Genomic DNA, 21,262 nt, shown 5'->3' with positions numbered 1-21,262 from the left:
TGGTTTTAGACTCCCCCCCCGCCCCCCCAATAAATCACGTGTATTTTTTTGGTACAAAATATTTTTTTATAAATTTCAGAATATTATCTTTAAATATAGGTATAATATAATTTAATTCTGGAAAATTAAGCACAGTGATAAAAAAATGTCCAGGCACACATTAAGGTTGCAGGTTTATTCTCACTGGCATAAAAAATAATAAAGGAAAGGCTTATCTTATATGTGATTTGCGCATGTGTATTCGGCGCCAAAATCACAGTCTTACTGGCGACTGGCAAGCCGAGCCGGGTGGTTCATGTTGCGGCGGGCGGGGATATCGTTGCCTGGCTACGGCGAGTCAAGGTCACGCGTCGCTTTTCGGTTTAGTAGAAATCGGGCGAAAAAAATAAATACACGTGACATCTCTCTACACCCCCCCCCCCTCCCCCCTCTTGTGATATTTCGTGATTTTTTTCCGACCCCCACCCCCCTCACCTTCTTTCGAGCCTCACGTGATTAATCAGGGTGGCCAGCCAACCGGGAAATCGGGAAATACGGGAAATAGCCAGGATTTCTTAAAAAAACCAGGAATACCGGGAATCAACCAGGAATTTTTATTAGAACCGGGAATTTTTTTATGAAGTAACGGTTACAATAACATACGGCTGTTAAATGATCACGTTCACCACCCGTCGAAGCACGACAGCGTGCTCGTGTGCTATATTTTGTGAAAGTTAATTTGTTCATATTGCATTTAAAAACTTTTGTAGTACGTAAGAAACCGTTAACAATTCAGACTTCCATACTTATTATGTTTCTGTATTCAAAAGCAACAGCATTTTGGCTGAAAACGTTGTTGTAGGGTGGTAGTAATTTCTCGCACTGCATGTTGGTAGCACTAGTTTTGTATGTATATTTGTTTCTACTTTGCGCTCATGTTGTTGCGTCACGGTATCACGGATACTTTTCTCGAGTTTTTTTAAAAAGTTTAGTTGTGCGGGACGTTGTTTTGAATTATTTAAACTAACATGTAATTGGCGCAGACTATCAAAATGTGAACGAGTTCGGTCACCACGTACAATGACAAATATACGGAAGAGTTTGAATGGGTGGAGAAAGATCCAAAGTGCAGGACACACGCTATTTGCAATTTGTGTAATGTTAAAATCAATATCGGTAGCATGGATGGGAAGAACAGCATTAGCCAGCCACGCAAGAGAGGCAAAACACGTGCGTTTGGTGTCAAGTAATTTTTGTGACGTGAGATTATAAATTTTTTGTTGGTGGTAGGTTTTGTTTTAAGCAAGTTCATTGATTTAATTTTTAAGCCTATAGTTAAGTTGTCTATTGTTTAACGCCAATAAAACATCATATTGTGTGTGCTTTGTGTAACAAAAATGCAAATTGTAGGCAAATATTGATAAAAACCACCCTTGAAAAAACCTGGAAAAAACCAGGAATTTTATTATCCCAGAAGAGTGGCCACCCTGTTAATGGACGATCCCTTGTGTACCTGAGGCTGCTGGGCTGAAGGGATCGAATCGCGATGTCGTCAAGATGGCGGGGGACACAAGACATCGTTCACCGGCAGCTTTCCCGCTTGCCCCTCCCGTCGCGAGAGACCGGTTGGGCGTTTTTTACGGCAGATAAATATGGACGGGGAAACCAGTGTTGCTCGGGCCCCGGGCGGCGACAGCCGATGTCGGGATGGCACACGTGAATGGGACCGCCTCGACAAGACACCCATAGAGCCCCGGGTGTCGCGAGCTCGTGTTGGACAACAACTGAGCGAAGAACATCAGCTAGATGGCCATTGACAGCTCCCTGTTTTTTTATACCAGTGGTATACATTCGTTCAAGCGCTGAACACTTTTTGGACATGTTTTAACGATGAAAAGTAGCTTGGCTTCTGGGTTGTGTAGCCGCGTCCTTGGCGAATAATTCACCGACGGTTTCGGTCGACAGTAGGTAAAACTGCTCCCTGACGATGGCGACGACTGCAACGTCGACCGAAACGTCGGTTTATCATTCGGCCAAGGACGCGGCTAAAACCCAGAAGCCAAAGCTACTTCAGACAATGGCAATGAAAAAACTGCGAACATTATGTTTTAACGATATTTTTTAATTTTATTTCTGGTAAATGTACTTCACCCAACGTATTCATAATATCACTCCAGTCATGTTTTATTTATATTAATTATTCGCGTGCAAAATTAAAGTTAGTTTTTTTTATATTACGCCAAGTAGGCTAAGTATAACTTTTTCTAAGATTTCGGGGGTTGGGGTGCGGGGAGATATGAATTGACGCCCCTCCTTGTCCGTTGTTGGTCGTGGCGAGGTGTGTTCAGATTGTCCACGGTTAATACTTTCGTACTAGATCCAGTACTTTTTTTTAGTGGTCAAGTACATTTACGCTCAGATCTAGTACATTTTTCTTTAAAATATAATCGTATTATAGTAACTCCGATATGTTTTATTATTAAGGGTAATTATTTTTTTAAAAACTATTTAATGTATGTGTGCATGTGGTGGGATGTTTAAGTTCGAGTATTGCAATGTCATGATAACTTCCTAAATTGTTAAAAATCATAAATTATAATTTAATACCTTTTTTTTTCTTTTCAAATCTAGTACTTTTTTCTCGCCTAAGTTGGTCTTTGTGGACACCCTGGCCAGGGCCGGCGCGTCCATGCAGGCGAACTAGGCAACCGCCTAGGGCGCCAAGTAGCAGGGGGCGGCGCAGCACGACACACATTACAGCTGATATAACATGTTCAACGATTATTGAAACTAGACGGAAAATGGAATTTTTGCAACAGTTTGGAATGTTCATATTGATATGAGTAATTATTTCAAGTCCACGGTGACCTGTTTATTGTTTTGTAATAAGTAAAAAAGTAAAAAAAAAAACACAAGCCTGCTTACATTTGATTGTTGACAAAATCTTAGGCTCACGTGATGTATTTTGAGGCAAGGAAAATTTTTTTTGGGGTGTCCGGCCCGGGGTGGGGGGGGGGGGGGCAGTGGCGGATACAGAAAAATCTCAAGGGGGGGAGGGGGCCGCAGGTCTACCTCTTCACACACTCCCTTGTTACGTCACCTTGGTTGCTTGGATGCAGCCAGAGATCTTTTTCCAAGCTCTATCAGTTTCATTTACGTCTCGCCCGAATATTTGCTGTTGTTGGTGCTTAATTGTGTTCTATGTAGTTAAAATGGCCAATTGTGCAGTATACAAATGTCAAAATCACTACAGAAAAACTAAAGATTCTAGTCACATGCAAAGCTTAATAAAACTTTATTCAAACTGTTTCCAAGACATGAAGTCGTTAAAGGTGAGTGTATGACTGTGTATTGTATAACATCGGCGGCCGAATGCGTGCCCTCCCCTTGCCAAGAACCATGCCTTGTGCTGGCCTGCCATGGTCAAGGGGGGGGGGGGGGGGGTTCGCGCCCCCTGCGCCCCCCCTATGAATCCGCCACAGGGGGGGTGGGGCATTAAGGTTTATCGCCTAGAGTGCCAATTTACCTTGCGCCGGCCCTGACCCTGTGGCGTGTGTGGGATCGTCCATTAATCACGTGAGGCTCGAAAGGGGTGGGGGAGGGGGTCGGGAAAAATCACGAAATATCACAAGGGTCCGGGGGGGGGGGGGGGTTGTAGAGAGATATCACGTGTTAATTTTTTTTCCGCCCGATTTCTACTAAACCGAAAAGCGATGCGTGACCTTGACTCGCCGTAGCCAGGCAACAATATCCCCGCCCGCCGCAACATGAACCACCCGGCTCGGCTTGCCAGTCAGATTTTGGCGCCGAATACATGCGTAAATCACATATAAGCCTTTCCTTTATTATTTTTATGCCAGTGAGAATAAACCTGCAACCTTAATGTGTGTCTGGACGTTTTTATCACTGTGCTTAATTTTCCAGAATTAAATTAGATTATACCTATATTTAAAGATAATATTCCGAAATTTTAAAAAAAATATTTTGCACCAAAAAATACACGTGATTTATTGGGGGGTGGGGGGTGGGGATTTTGTCTGAAACCTCACCACAAATCACTAGGGGGGAGGGGGGGTTAAAATTTTTGCTAAAAATAACATCACGTGATTAATGGACGACCCCTGTGTGTGTTGCTTCCCCCCGGCAGCTGCTGACGCGCGCCTGCGAGCCGCCGGGCTGCGGCCACTCCGCGGTCTCCGAGGCGCTGTCCACCTTGCGGCTGCGCTTCGGCGAGGCGGTGCGCTTCAGGTTCCTGGCCGGCATGCTGACCAGCGCCGGCGGCTGCCCCGACCTGCAGGCGGCCGGACTTCGCTTCCTCAACACGCTGCTAGACACCGCGCCCTCGCCGCAGCAGCGCCTGTACCTGCAGGCCGAGCTGCAGCAGGCGGGCTTCTCCGCCGCCGCCGTGCGCAACGTGAGTCGCCGACACCATCATATTGCACATCCGGGGGCAGTTGGTGTGTGCGCGAGACCAGAAAAACAGAAGTTTCTATAACTCGCTTAGTGCATTGTAAATCAGGTGCACCCCCACACTTTTGTTAGAATCACCTTGGATCAACAGGCGGGGGTTCGTGTCTTGTTGGATAAGTTTGGCACACGGGCCTGTGTGCGCGCTGGTAGGTTGTGTAATGCTATATAAATTACGCTTACCTAATTCGGCGGGGGAGAGAAGCTCCCCACCAGCTAGATCGGCTAACTGGCGTGATGTAGTGAACGTGAATCGCCCCCGACCTTTCAATATATATATATATATATATATATATATATATATATATATATATATATATATAAGTAGTATATAATAGGGCAAGCTGGGACAGGCTTCAGGCTGTGGTGTGTGGCCGGTGGTGTCGACCGCCATCTTGGATTGTGACGTCACGGCGGCCATCTTGGATGGTTGTGACCTTGACCTTTGACCTTGACCTTGACCCCAGCGGCCATTTTGGATCCGCCATCTTGGATCCGCCATTTTGGATTACGTCATTGTGTTCTAGAAAATTCCGGTGATGTGTTTTCCGCCATATTGGATGATGACGTCACCGTTGCAATTTTCGTTACGGCCGCCATCTTTAACTTTTTTATTTATTATCCGATTTTAATGAAATTTTTTTTTTAAAATTATAAAAATATTCACTTAATAAAATTTCAATAAATTTTTTTTAAAAATCATACATTAACGACACGGAGCTCGGAGTCCTCGGTTCAAACCCGACGAGGTCAAAAAAAAAAATAAAAATGACGACCGATCCTTCCCCCCGCGGTGGCTGCAGGCATACCGACTCCCACCACTTTTTTTCAAAGCATATATATCGTCAGGTAGTATGACGTCATGTCCGCCATCTTGTCCTCGTCTGCTGGAAGCCATCATCAGTGTATCGTCGGCGAGAGTGCGCTGACGCCATGTTAGTTTAATTCTTATCCGCTAGAGTGCAGTAATCATTTATTATTGCTGTGACACCCGACATCTTGTCATTTGGCCGCCATCTTGAAAATCCGTAATTATTTAGCTAGAAAAGCGGGAAAAATTCCAAAATTCATCAAAAAAATCACTCATTAATTTACATATTGATTCGATGGATTCCTGTCCTCGGTTCGATACCCGATCGATGCAATAATGTTTAATTTATGTAAAAAAAAAATTAATTCCAATAAACCATGTTCAACATTCGTAAAGAGACTTTAAATCATCTACTACCATCATCCTATCAGACAACAAGACCACCATATTGGAAATTCGTAATTGTAATGCTAGAGATTCGGGAAAAAGTTCAAAATTCATTAAATAAATTTGTAATCTATATACAGATTGTTTGGATCGACTAAGGTCCTTGGTTCGATCCCTTGTCGATACAAAACAACATTAATATTTTAAAAAAGTACCACTAAAGTGTAAGGTTTGAGAAAATAAAAAACACCGCAAGTTCTATTAAAAAAACTTTTATTACATACATACTACACTACTACAAGTACAAAAAAAAATACACAGACAAATTACTAAAGTTTTTTGGATTTCTCGATTGAAACAGTCTTCTTACTATACGGACTAAGTCCTTTACATGACTTTAAATGTCTATTCAGTTTATCAGGTCGACATATTGGTACACCACAATTTGCACACAAAGCAGAATTATCGACTTCATTAAAAGGACAGTGATATATTTCGTGTCGTTGTGCACTTTGAATATTTGCCAATGTTTTGTTACAAAATATACAGCTTGATTCCGATGAATGTACAGCCAGTCTATCACAATTCCTGAGGTGCCGTTTTAATCTTCCATATTGTACAAACTTGCTTAAACATCTGTTGCACTGATATTCAATGCGTTCAGAGTTATCACTACAATTGTGTATTACATAATCACGTAATTTCAAGTTTTTGATCTTCTCGCAGTACATGCAGCCGGATGATGGAACACCGTTGGATGCACCTTCCTTCATCAATGCCACTGGAACTGTTGACAACCATTGTAACGCTGCTGACATGTTAACTTCTGAAGCCGTTGAGGTCTGCTCTGCAGAAGATGTTGCACGCGTCGAAATCTCCCGCTGTGCTGAGAGAGCAGGTGTAGCTGTAGACATCGTTGTCATCGGGCTCTGCACTGATGATGGTAGACCTTCGATCCAGGTTGGTGTTGGTACTGGTAATGATGCCATCGAGTTCTCAAGAATAGATAGATACTGGTCCATTATGTTATACAAGTCTTAACTATCCGAGCCGTTCATCACCGCAGCCAGAGACGGACTGAAGTCCATATCACCTGGGGTCTCACTTATATAGTCTCATTAGCCGGTACAACACATGAGTCAAATCAATAACCATGTTCATTATACGTCTCGGAGCATTTTTTATAATGACGATGTAAGCTGTCGAGACGGGAAATTAGTTTATTGCACTTTTTGCACTGAAACAGTATTCTTTGAGCATTATTCTGACAGCTGCTTCTTTCATGTCTGCGTGCATTTGAAGTTCTAGTAAATGATGCGTCACAATATTTGCATTGATGCGATGTATGCTCTTCATGAATTGAAGTCTGGAATGCAGATGGTGAAACTTCAGCTGATGATGGAACAGCACGTATCGTTGTCTCCTCTGCAGCAGGTATCGGGATCTCCACCGCCGCCGTGGTCTCCTCTGCAGTCGGTATCGGGATCTCCGACTCCATCATCGTTGCTGCCATCGAGGTCCCAGCTGCTGTCGGTAAACATTCTATTCCGGTCGACATAACTAAATCTCACGAAACTTAATGGAGAGAGCACGTCCGTACTGCACCGCGACCAGAGGTGAACTGCGGGTCCAGTCGTCTGAACCTCGCTTATATACCCGTGGTCTACTGGTATACCTCATGAGTCAAAATAATGTCTGTATTTAAAATTATTTTTTTTTCCTATTAGGTACCTAAAAATTGTAGAAATAAAAAGCATACGAGTTCAAGTTTTACACATTTATTTATAAAAATTACACAAATACATATTAGGTTAAGGAATCAAGCATTTTCACAAGCAAAGTCTTTAATGCCGCACGAACTGACACGTCGACTCCGGTCCCAACTGGTTCGTTGACTCCGGTTCCAACTGGTTCGTTGACTCCGGTTCCAACTGGTTCGCAGGCCACAGGATCAGGAACACTGGATTCCAGCTGGTCATCTTCTGCGACGTTGACAACTCCAACAAGACATGGACGATGACGTCTGTGACCACGTCTATGCCTTGGCTTTGGCTCAGTGCTAGTTGGCACAGATTCACTGCCTGAACTGCGACGACGAGACACACACCGTTTGGGCGTCTGCGTAGAAGCATCACAGGTCGCAACAGGTTGCAACACGCTCATGTTTGGTGTTGCACATGCAGACGAGGCGACTACCTCAGCGATGCTAGCAGGAAGGATTGTGTGTGGTCTCATGTGATAGACGGCACAGTTTCCAGGTTCGCAACAAGCTACCAGCTGCTGAGTCGGTTCGTAGGACACAGGAAAGTGCGCAAACCGCCAATGCTGAGCACCTCCATCACAGGTTTCTGTATATGTACGTAGATACCCGGAATCCCAGTAGCTGTACTCGACACTGCTGAAGCTAGGTCTTGCGCTCACGTACACGTTAGCAGGATGAAACGTAAACATCTTCTTGCAGGTCGAACGTCAACTGAAGGCGCGTACGTATGTACGCCATTTATATATGCAGGCTCCTACGAACATTGTGTGTGCCATTTCTTCATTAGCTGCGAGTTTGTGCAGGCACAGACACGATCAAACTTGTCACATGGCTGCATGTCGTATATTACACTAAGCTTGCGCAGGGAAGGACAGCCGTAGTCGGTCTGTATATCTACGATTTCAGCTGCTCCGTCGTCACACAACTTGCTCAGCCATTTCTTCTGTTCAGGTCCGGCAACGTAGATTATTTCGTTTTGAACTAGTAAATCTTGAAGTGTGTTTTTCACTTGGTGGTACGAAATTTTTCCTTCGTCCCACTCTAGTCCGTGATAATATTTACATAGCCATTCGTTCGACCGTTTACTTTTTTCGTCTAGTAGTTTCCACGGATACGGAGGTCGGAAGCTGCGGGTTCGAGTCTTGTCTCCGGAGGTGACGCTAATTTCCTTGAGCACGAATCCATTTTGACTCTGGAAACCTTGCATGTTGCAGTACATCTTGTCGCTAGCAATGCTCGGTCGTAACTAAATTATCATCGAAAACGAAACCGTATTTATGTCAGGATTTTCACAAGTTTGTCTCGACAATTGTACGATGCAAGCCGATCGTGAAGTATCAGACAAAAAGCATAGGTGTTTGGTGGAATGTTTCCGCTAGTCGTTATCTCGATCCTACAGTCGATGATGTTTGAATTTATTCGATCATCCTGTTTGGAAACGTCAAACACCATTAACGGAGCCTTGTTCTTGAAACTGTCGGGACTCAGTATCGGTGACTGTCTCCGCCCATAGTAAGCTTGCTGAAACTTGGCATACATTTGATATGCTAGAAGGAATCTTCCACTTTCAAAGTCCATGTTCATGTCAACGTATGGATAACTTTCGCTGTTTAAAAATATTTTTACATTACGTATTTGACAGTTATCGAATACGGAGCGACTTACTCCTGCATTGAGCTGTCTTCCGGTCTGAAGCCCGACGATGATGTATCTTGGTTTTTCCGTAGCGAAGCTGGACTTTACTATCCAATTGATACGCTGACTATGAGGCAAGCCAGGATAAGTTTCCAGGCTCCAGGATCGGAATGGCACATCGAAATTCTTGCCATTTTCTATGTTCTTCAACATCTTGACTCGTTCAACGGTGCTCACTTGGATGTGGGGCAGCATCCACTCGATAGACTGTAGTGTTAGCGAGACATCTTGAGGGTTTTCTGCAGCGGCGACAATTGCATTAATGTGCGTGTTGGCTAGAAGCAGTACGAGCTCTTGTTTCGAATTAATGATTATATGCTTGTAGTCCTCAGCGAATCCAAGAAGCATGGACAGAGGAACACAAACTTCGAACTTCCCTTCGGCATAAACCGGAAGCTTATATTCATCCTCGAGAGCCCAACCGGCCATCTTTGCAGCAGACAGTTCATTTGGCGTGAGCGAAAGGTAATTTTTCATAGCAGATGTTATGCCTACATCTCTCGTCTGGTCTACCTCGACACCATTGAGTACATAAGTAATGCGCTCGATTAGGTGAAGAATACCATTGCAGGATATTGACGTCGTTGTCGGATGCGTACCATCCGCTTTTGTAAGCGTGCCTCTTATACGTAGAAATGACTGCGAAGGTAAAGTACAAATATCTTGGTGCTGTACTGCAATGCGTACTTCCGATGGTAGTGCGTACGGTCCGAGCAGGAAAGGCTGGTACTCGTGCAATTCCATTTTCGTAATGCTGTCATCAAAAATGACTGGATCTTCCACGTTGAGGATTTCGTCTTCCATATTTATTCGGCACTTGTCCAATACTGAGAAGATACTTTATGTTGTCAGGTGTTAATGCACCGATGTCTGGTAGAGAACTGTTCTTGTTCACGCCAATACGATTTCTTTTATAACTGTTCGGTGTTACGAACTTTATGCCCATCGCTTCAAGTGCAGACGTAATGTAATTTCTTCGTCTTGAAAATTCACCAATCGTCCTCGCTGGTCAACGATTCGGACGACGACTTCGTGTGCGCACTTCACGACGACTGGAACGTAAATGATACTTTGCGGTACTTCGACCAGTTTATATCCTGGCGGGACCATCGGCGAAAACTCGTGCAGCATGTTGCTTAGTCTTCCGTTGAGATACGTTCCACTTGCCAAATTACAGTTTATTCTTATGACATTCACAGGCAAAATGTTTACTGCGCGTGTAGATTCGTACGTTCTTCCCGTATCATAAACCTTTGATTCGAATCCGAGCATCGTACCTATGGTGCCAGGTTTCGTAAAGTCGACATTTTCACTGCATGTTAGAATGCTTTTTTGAGTGTTTGGATTTCCACGCAGTTGAAAGTCTACATCCTGTGGTAACGTATCCCTGATGTAATTTGCAATGTCGTCAATTTCGTAAGAGCCAACAGGTAACCGTATTTCATGAGCGGTCCCATCACTTTTCAGGAAGCAGATCTTGCAATTTTCTTCGTCGATATTAGGTATGGCATTATACGTTTGAAAATCTACGAGCCCGATGCTCCATTCTCCGTCTAAATCCAGAGGCGGGAAATGAACCGCCCGCAGCTCAGATGCGTGACCTGTCAGGGTAAGTGTTATCGACATGACTAATAAATTAACATCACTGCACAACCTTTAAGTAGCAATTTTTATTTGTCAGCTAATTTTTGTTTGTTAAAAAGCGAAGACACAAGTGTCCGCAGTTTGTTTGATTAGGCTTCTGTTCCGTTTCGTAATTGTAAAACAACGTAGTGGACCGGCCCAGGTACTGTCGCAGTTCGGGCGGAGGGCGTAAATTTCCAAAACTGTCGTAGTAAGTAGCTTTTTTTCCAGACTTTATGTACGCCACCCAGTGCGTGCCGCGACCCGCCGACGTGTCTAAATTAATTATGGCGCACTCACGTGTCTTTGGCTTACTGGGCAAAGTGTCTCGCATAAACACGCCGCGAAAATTTGGTATTTTCAGTTTGCGTGCGTACTTTATTAAATCTACGTTGGTGAGCGGTCGTTTCGGTAGGGAACTTAGGATTTTCTCTTTACACGTTTCTTTCTCATGCCTCGTCCTGTCTTGTGAGGATGCAAGTACAGTCCTGCGCCGTTTTTTTTACCGATGGCAATGGCTTCCATGCTGGCATTGTGTCGCTGTGCTTCTTTTAACTGCTTGCGCTCATTCTTCGAAGTGTTGACTGCCCGCACTATACCGCTCGTTGCACCGATAAGGCCTCCGAGAGCACCCAATGCAGGCAAAAGCAAAGGAAGAAATCCTCCTATAATCTTCTTGTCGAGAGTCTGTAGTTTTTGCTTGGCTTTTTGCACGCCTGCACCGATCTTGCGCTTCTTGGTCTTGCGTGAGTTAGTCTTTGACTTGATGTAGCTGGTTCGACGAGCACCCAGTCCTAATTTCGTCTTTGCCTTCATGATCTTAGATACGCCCCACGCTGCGATTTTCTCTCCTAGTCCCGCGTTCGACGATTTACTTATATCTTCGGCTTCCTGTGCCAATATCTCGTCGGCCCGGTGCCTGGATTCCAGATCCTTGCTTAATGAATATGCGATATCGTGCTGCTTGCACTTTTCGTCGAGAGAATTAATGCCCACGTCACCACGAGCTAACCTTTTCGCTAGTTTCGTGCCGGGGCCGCAAAATCTGTAGCCGGGAATGTGTAGCTCGAATGGTAGATTGTTTATCAGAGAGTTCACGAGTCCTGCGCCGATGTGTTTTTTGTTCTTACCTCTTCGAGTCATTACGCACAACTGACCAGAAAGTATAAATGTGTTTGATTTTATACAATTACTTTAGTACAATGCAGGTCGTCAAGCAAGACGTGTGTTTGCCCGTGCGCATTACGCAAGACGATGTATTTAGTGCGCGTGAATCACGACATGGCTTACTGTTGCCTTCTGCCGTACGTTGCATAATGGCGGGTCCGTCCAACTGCGGTAAAACGTGTGTTTTACTGAGTTTACTGGAGGAACCAAATGGTCTTCGGTTCGAGAACGTTTACTTGTATTCCAAGTCGTTGCAACAGTCAAAGTACCAGCGCCTAGCAACTGTTCTACGATCTGTGGATGGTCTGGAGTATTTTCCGTTTAGCGATAATACCAATGTTGTACCTCCAAGCGAAGCAAAAGCCAATTCCGTGTTTGTTTTCGACGATGTAATGTGCGAGAAACAAGGCATAATACAAGAGTACTTTTCCATGGGCAGACACGCCAAGGTAGACTGCGTTTACCTGTGTCAGACGTACAGTCGTATTCCAAAACATCTCCTACGAGACAACGCAAATGTCATAGTTTTGTTTCGCATGGACGAACTTAATTTACGCCACGCTTATGATGATCACGTAAACACCGACATGACATTCCAGGAATTCAAAGACATGTGCTCCTTGTGTTGGAAAGAAGAACACGGATTCCTAGTTATAGTCAAAGACTGGCCTCTATATAAGGGCAGGTACAGACGCGGTTTCGATCAGTTTATCACCAAACATGAGTCATAGCATTTCGAAATTCGGTCGTAGCAGTCGAGTCTTACGTACTGCTCTCAAGTCTCATGACGACGTTATCCGCAAATACATTTCGCTACTGGCTCAAAAAATAGACGGGGTGAAAAAGGAATTACTTGAGTACCTCGTAGCCATAGACCAGCGCGTGGAAGCTTCGGATTCTCGCATTCGCGACATGATCGAAGTTTCGAATGCACAAAGACGGGACGATCTGAGGACTTTTCAAAGTAGTCTGAAAGCATCACTATCTCAATCGTCAACAAATTCAGATTTGGCCAAACACAAGAAAGAAGTTTCTGCGAACGAATAGAAAAGTATAAAAGGAGGTCTTGCAATAAGTTTTCAGCCAGTACAATGTCGGACCTGGCCAGTGACCTTCATCGAGCTATACAGTCTGTTCGCGAAAAATATTTACTTGCTAGACGAACCAGACTTGCACGTGAGATGGAAAATGAGGAGATATTTAAACCAATCACTAGTCGCCTCGACGAACTTAAAAACAAGGAAGAACCAGCCTTCATTGTGAAGACAGAAGTTGAAGATGAAATGACGACTGTAAAGAAGAGAAAGTATGAACCAGATCGCGAAGAGGACTTAACAAGTACAGAGTCCATGCACAAGAAAAAAATACCGAAAAAGGGACATCAAGTTAATGCAATGGTCCGACCATACCTGATATCGTTTACGAGCCGGAATAATGACACGACCTACGGAGTGTACAGAAAACATAATAAATGGTTCCTCGGTGCTAAAGAAATAGACTTTCTACCAGGAAATATCGTGCGCGTAGCAGAGTTCAAAACGCGCGGGACTCCGGGTCTGTACGAATTGCTGTTTCGCAGGGAGCCTAAAGGATATTCTCACAACGACTTACAAGAGTACAAAAAACTGCTAGAGCTAACCAATGCACATTTTCGCGATAACGATCCAGATAGTGGTGTATATAAAGACGTAGATCATGAAAAAATCGACATTCTCGCTAATCTCTTCAGTGAACTAACAATACATGGCGAAGGTTTAAAAAAGCTAGAAAGTGGTCAGACATTTGACTATGTATATTGGGACGACCCTAATGAATTAGTTGATCGCCTTAGAATTCTACATGCATCGCTTAGTGTAGGAAACTATTCGCACATCAACGAAATAGTCTCCATACTTGAAGAACTGAAGGAAGCCGGCTACATACAATGAGTCGAACCGGAATCGCTCGCGAACTTCATGCTCCTGCTAGACGGAAATACCTTCGTCGCAAAGTCATAGTTCGTGGAATTGATGATTTATTCCAGGCGGACCTTGTTGAGATGATACCGTATTCCCGATTGAATAAAGGTTTCAAGTACATGTTGACAGTCATCGATGTTTATAGCAAGTTCGCTTGGGCTAGACCTGTCAAATCAAAGACTGCAACTGACGTAGCCAAGGCTATGAACAATATTTTGCGTGATGGACGTGTACCGTCGCACCTGCAAACGGACCTCGGGAAAGAATTCTACAATGCGACCTTCAAGGCTTTGATGAAGAAGTATGGCATCAAACACTACTCTACATTTAGTAACGTCAAAGCCTCCGTTGTCGAAAGGTTTAACAGAACTTTGCGTTCCAAGATGTGGCGGCAGTTCACGGCTAACGGAAATTACAAGTGGCTTGACATCTTGCCGAAACTAATAAGCGAGTATAATTCCACTGTGCATTCTACCACGAAAATGAAGCCAAAGGACGTAAAGGATAATCGCCTGCTTCAAACAGTTTTTCCCAACACGAAGAAGAAAGATCCACGAAAGCGTAAAGCTAACGTCGGCAACATTGTGCGAATCTCCAAGCAGAAAGGTATCTTCGAGAAAGGTTTCACTGCGAACTGGAGTCCCGAACTTTTCCGTGTGACACATGTTCGTGAATCAGAGCCTAGGACCTACTACCTCGAAGATTTCGACCACAAACCTATCCATGGCGGCTTCTATGCCGAAGAGATTCAGCCTACGTTGTATCCCGATACGTACTTGGTGGAGAAGATTATAAAACGAAGAAATGGACTGTCCTACGTCAAGTGGTGGGGCTTTCCACCTCGCTTCAATTCGTGGGTGGCAGATGCAGACGTCGAGAAATCCAAAAAACTTTAGTAATTTGTCTGTGTATTTTTTTTTGTACTTGTAGTAGTGTAGTATGTATGTAATAAAAGTTTTTTTAATAGAACTTGCGGTGTTTTTTATTTTCTCAAACCTTACACTTTAGTGGTACTTTTTTAAAATATTAATGTTGTTTTGTATCGACAAGGGATCGAACCAAGGACCTTAGTCGATCCAATCAATCTGTATATAGATTACAAATTTATTTAATGAATTTTGAACTTTTTCCCGAATCTCTAGCATTACAATTACGAATTTCCAATATGGTGGTCTTGTTGTCTGATAGGATGATGGTAGTAGATGATTTAAAGTCTCTTTACGAATGTTGAACATGGTTTATTGGAATTAATTTTTTTTACATAAATTAAACATTATTGCATCGATCGGGTATCGAACCGAGGACAGGAATCCATCGAATCAATATGTAAATTAATGAGTGATTTTTTTGATGAATTTTGGAATTTTTCCCGCTTTTCTAGCTAAATAATTACGGATTTTCAAGATGGCTGCCAAATGACAAGATGTCGGGTGTCACAGCAATAATAAATGATTACTGCACTCTAGCGGATAAGAATTAAACTAACATGGCGTCAGCGCACTCTCGCCGACGATACACTGATGATGGCTTCCAGCAGACGAGGACAAGATGGCGGACATGACGTCATACTACCTGACGATATATATGCTTTGAAAAAAAGTGGTGGGAGTCGGTATGCCTGCAGCCACCGCGGGGGGAAGGATCGGTCGTCATTTTTTTTTTTTTTTTTGACCTCGTCGGGTTTGAACCGAGGACTCCGAGCTCCGTGTCGTTAATGTATGATTTTTAAAAAAAATTTATTGAAATTTTATTAAGTGAATATTTTTATAATTTTAAAAAAAATTTTTATTAAAATCGGATAATAAATAAAAAAGTTAAAGATGGCGGCCGTAACGAAAATTGCAACGGTGACGTCATCATCCAATATGGCGGAAAACACATCACCGGAATTTTCTAGAACACAATGACGTAATCCAAAATGGCGGATCCAAGATGGCGGATCCAAAATGGCCGCCGGGGTCAAGGTCAAAGGTCAAGGTCACAACCATCCAAGATGGCCGCCGTGACGTCACAATCCAAGATGGCGGTCGACACCACCGGCCACACACCACAGCCTGAAGCCTGTCCCAGCTTGCCCTATTATATACTACTTTATATATATATATATATATATATATATATATATATATATATATATATATATATATACAGAGGTGCCCCCCCCCCCCCCCGAATTTTTTTTATGCCATTTTCTCAATGATTTACTCAATTATTTCATAATATTATACTTTTTTTAGTATTATATTTTATCACATTTTGCATTAATTAAAACTGATTTTCTGATAATAATTTCGGTCGTATCAGTTGATATTTCCATCCTGAACCGACAGATGCCAAAAACTGCTTTTCGGTTGAGGAAAGTGCGCGGGGTTTTGCCAATTTGATTCAGAAAGATCCCTTTCAATTATCAAAGCACCAGAAACGTATTTTCACATTAGAAGCTATAATTATGTAAATAATATATACATTTTTTCTCGTCTTTTAACCAACCCCCCCCCCCCCTGAAATTTTAATGACGCAGTCTGCGTCGTTAGCCCCCCCCCCCCCCCCTTGTGGGCACCCCTGATATATATATTCTGTATAGAAGTTGCCAGCCTAGGTTAAAATTTTCTAATACGGTTTTGAGGTAGTTGGTTTAATTCACCCGCCGCAATCGCCACCATCTCTAGGGCATCGACTTGTGGTGGTCCCTAGCGGACAAGTGTCGAACTCTTTCAAACACCCGTTCCTCACCATCCCTCAAACATGCGTTGTCCTCCACCCACCCTCTGCCCCACCTCTCATCCCTAAAGTTTTGTGACGCACAAACGCCCGTTGAACGACCTTGAGCTGCAGTGAACGTTGGGTTGGGTTGGTGCGGGGGGATTACAGCGGGCGACAGTGCTGCGCTCTAACGTGCAAATAACAACCTATACAGGGCGTTACGGCAGCGCACTGCAGCGGTGAAGTTCCCAAGCTGCTCATCATACGCTCCTGAAAATCGTAAGAGTAAATCCTATCCACTCGCGACTTCTGTACAGTGTATATATATATATATATATATATATATATATATATATATATATATATATATATATATATATATTCAAAGCCGCTACGCTGCTCCCACCAGCCGCCGTTTCCTCACATGCTCGGCCGGGAGCGTGCTGCGACGGCGATACCAGGAACTATTGTGTTCCCACAACTCGCTACGTGGTTGCCAATATGAATATTGCGACCCCGTCACCTTGTTCGAATCATCGGAAACGATGGCGGGGCGCGAAGTGTGCGATTTTAAGATTAAAGGTGGCTCACGGTCCAGAAGTAGTAAAATTAGCTGTCGCTCTGTTGCTTGGCTCTATTTTTTAATAGTGTAGATGTCAGACGGGGGGGGGGGGGGTCACCCTTTCCCCTCAGTTAGTTGGCTAACTGATGCTTGGGAGTGTGCTGCTCCCACCAACCGCGCGGGGACGTTAAAAGGGGGGGTTGTCTGCAGGGGCGCAACAACAAGGGGGGTGGGGGGCAAGGGTATTTTGCCCCCCCCCCCCCCCCTTCTGAAACCTTGAAGTGGGGAGGACAAACGGGGGCAAAAGAAAGTGCTGTGAAATCAATTTTTCAGATGATAAAACTGCTTAAATAGCACCATTTTCCACCTTGAAATACAAATTTTTCCCGGAGGAGGAACCCCCTCGGACCCCCCCCCCCCGCTACAATAGGGGGGGGGGGGAACGATGATTCATTTATAAAAAAAAGGTATAGTGCCCACCCCACCCCCACCCCCTTTTTGGAAATTTAGTTGTTGCGCCCCTGGTTGTCTGTAAAGTCGGTTTACGGACGATAATTTTACGTGATGAACGTCATTTTAAATTTTTTTTTAAATTGCTGCTTTTGAAAATCCCCGCCTTAACCTGTTTCATATTACAGAAGATTTTCTCGCACGGTGGTATGGCCGGTTCTTGCACACTCGGCTCAGGCGGAACGTGACGATGAGTCATGCTTTTTTCGTGCGTGCAGCCGGCGTTCATCGATTTATAAGACTTTTCATGTAAAAAAAACCGTGTTAACATGTATTTACCTCCTTAAATTCACGAATTATCCAGGCATCTTCGTGTTCACTTACTTTGAACACTAATCCGAAAGAATAATCTTAGGTATGTCAACAAAACATTTAAAAAAACTGGTTTAAAGTCTACAGTAACAACTCTCTCTTAGTATGTCCACGTGTGGCTTTACTTTTATTTAGAACGAAACATACAGCTAGTTAGTCGAGACCAAGGAGCATGTAAGAAGATCTGGAGTGGACATGTGTAGGGCGAGAGCGAAGCCAGCCGGTTGCGAAGAAGGGTTGAAAAGAAAGAGGAGGAGAGCGTATTTCTACTGCGAACGCAGCCCCAGCCCACTTGTCCTTGAGGTTTGAGTGGCGCTGGTGTGCGGCTACAATGGTGATTTCCTGTAGCGCATATGGCTGAAGAAATCGATGGAATTCCAAGCCGGATGGCGTTGCTTTTCACATGTATTAAAGATTTTTTTTTTCATTTGTTAACTAAATTAATTCCCAAAACTTTTGAAGCATCAGAAAAAATTGGCAAATGTTTTAAACAGAAGTAACTAATCTTCGAACTTTTCGAAAAAACTAAGAAAACTATTTAACAAAGAGAAGTAGTTTCAGTTGCATAATTCTTTACTTTTTTCATATATTTCCAAAACGTGACGATCAACGACAGATCTGGGAAAAAACAAAGCGGAAAAATTGGACTGCGTCTCCGAACCATGCATTGTGTACAGTGCATTTTGAAGACAAATGGGTCTTAAGAAGCGAAAATCTAACTCGATTAAAGGATGATATGGTGTTCGGTATATTAAGGTTTCCCTCAAAGGAACGGTTTCACAATGCTTTTAAGATATTAGATAAATCCCAACATAAGTTTAAAACATTTCTCTTAAGAGTGTGCTTCGTAGCATTAAAAGACGTGCCTTAATTATTTTGCAAATTTATCATTGTTATGGTGACGATGTCAGGGGTTTTCGTATTTTTTTTAGAAATATAGTACAGTATGTATTAGCAACTATGTTAAGAACTTTTATTTTATTCACACAGAGAAAAGAAATACAAAATGCTAAAATTTGGCGTCTGTCTTTTTATATCCTATATAGGCTTGTTATTATATGTGTGTTGTAACATGTATAAAAATGTTAAATATATTCAACAATATTTGGTAATTATATATATTTCAAAACTTTTGTGTACGCTACTTGAAACTACGTGAAAGGTTTTCAGTCTATAAAGGCCTATTCTATGATTTTTTAAAATTATTAATTCTTATGCAAACAATTAATAAAATTGAAAGTTTCTTACATTGTCAGTATATGCATAGCATTACAGTTATTACAAACAATTCTCTACCAGTGTTAAGCTAAGGTTTGCATGTTACGTTGGTTGAGTAAGTAGACTGGAACATGAACATGATATTGAAAAGACTTCTAACTTCTACTAATACACGTATATTACAAGAGATTTGTAATAGATTAAATGAAGTAAGTAAGAATTCGTTTTTTATAAACGTTGTGTATGAAATTATAAAATTTGAGAAGTATAATAACAAAAAGAAGTGCGTTACGAAGACATATGTCGGTAGTGTTACCCACTGAAACATTATTCCCACTTCAACTCTCTGTAAAATTTAAAGTATTGGGTTGAATGCGTCTAGAGTGGTATATAAATAAAATTTGAAGCTTCTTCCTAATTTCATTCGCAGGTGTCCCCCACCTATAGTTGCAAACAAAAATTTTTCCTCGATGTTGAAATTTACTCTGCGTATTCACAAAAAAATTTGGCAGTAAATAGGTATTTAATTTTTAAAAATGAAAGTATTCATGTTTAGAAAAAAATATTAAAGCGGTGTGGGGAAGAATGTTTACAGATAATCCAGTAAAATTTTCAGTTTGATTGTTTTGATAGTTTCGGAGCTGTTGCGAGTTTAGTTTGGAGGATTTTTCCGCCGCGCGAGACAAGTTTGGCTCGTTTTCGTTTTCTTCCAGCGTAGAAAGCAGGGAACAAACGCCGATACCCGGCTTCACCTCGCATCCTTTGCTGGCCTTCCCTTGTCCTCTCCAGATGTATTACTGTATATTAGCTCCATGGTCGAGACGCGACGTACTTTCTACGAACATCCATATATATATATATATATATATATATATATATATATATATATATATATATATACATACATACACACACACACACGTAAATTCATTTTTAATTTATTTTCTTAACAGTGTGGCAACCAATGCAATTGCATTGATTCAAAATATTTATTTAATTTAAAATATATATATATTATGCTTTGAGATCATAACACATGTAGCAAATACGAAAAAAAAAAACGACTAAGTAATAATAGAACCCTAGATATTCTTGTAAATGTAACAAATTTTAACGTATGTACTTAGAACGTAAACAAGCATGGCTACCACCAAAGCCAAGTACTCGGCTTGTATTGGCCGCACGGAGTAACGTAAGCGGGAGAGCTCAGCATTGCCGAGCTAATACGTACGGGTCAGTCTCAATCTGCGTGTTGTTATAGAAACACTGTTCCGAGAGATCCGTCTTCGTTTACGTGATCCGTCTCCTTTTCCGTGTCATTGTAGAATGGGCGTTAGGCTGTGTTTATACACTAAGAAAGTGAGGCGCTAGGGACGCCTCTAGGCTAGTATTTTTTCTAGAATTTATATTTTAATTTACACAAGAAACGTAACGTCGCAACAACGCAACACACAACCAATGGAAGGAAATAACGGTCGTTAATAAAGCACGGATTATTAAGACGTTACTAATTCTTACATAAAAATTGAAAAACCAGTGGAAAAAATTTCCACCTCAGGGTTCTTTTGATAATTCATATTTATCATGAAACCAAAATATATTAATAATTTGATTTAAGTGTAATTTTATTTCATTGTGTGAAAGAGTAAAAAGTGAATAAACGTTGTGCACGTAATAAATAGAACTTCGTGGGTTTATATGCACAAAACATATGCGTCTTTAACAGTTTTCGGAACACTTCTCTTCCAACATGGCCATCGGAAACGCAAGCCAAAACCCAAGAAAGTTGGAAGTTGAACAATACTTTCGTTGTGTTACTGTGCCGTAGTTTATAAATCAGGCCTTAATGGTTTCTGCAGGGTAAAAAAAAAAAAAAAAAAAAAAAACAGTTAATTGTCTTGTCAGGTTCGTATATAAGCTAGCGTGTCAGACAACTCCCGTGAAGGGATGTTGTCGAAGGTCATAGTTCGGAGTGCCTGCCATCTAGCGGACATCGCTGGAAGTTCTTACAAAAGTATGTATTTCCGTCTCTCTCATACAGTACCCCCACAGTTTTCCTTGGGAGCGGACAGAGATAAACGACCCTGTCACACATGTCAACACCTTCC

The 21,262-nt window shown here is 42.4% G+C and overlaps 1 protein-coding gene across 1 annotated transcript in view; it reads left to right on the top strand.

Moving 5' to 3' along the window:
- The window catches only part of LOC134537274 (uncharacterized), a 78,355-nt gene that overhangs the window by 32,027 nt on the left and 25,066 nt on the right, over positions 1-21,262 (top strand). Inside the window, exon 5 of the mRNA XM_063377547.1 lies at positions 4,127-4,393. Coding sequence (XP_063233617.1) covers positions 4,127-4,393 — 267 coding nt within the window. The remainder of the gene's footprint in view (positions 1-4,126; positions 4,394-21,262) is intronic.

This window comes from Bacillus rossius, chromosome 12 (genome assembly GCF_032445375.1).
Source record: "Bacillus rossius redtenbacheri isolate Brsri chromosome 12, Brsri_v3, whole genome shotgun sequence".
In the NCBI taxonomy this organism is placed as follows: domain Eukaryota; kingdom Metazoa; phylum Arthropoda; class Insecta; order Phasmatodea; family Bacillidae; genus Bacillus; species Bacillus rossius.
Note: the sequence above shows the minus strand (reverse complement) of the source record. Positions and strands in the feature narration are given on the sequence as shown.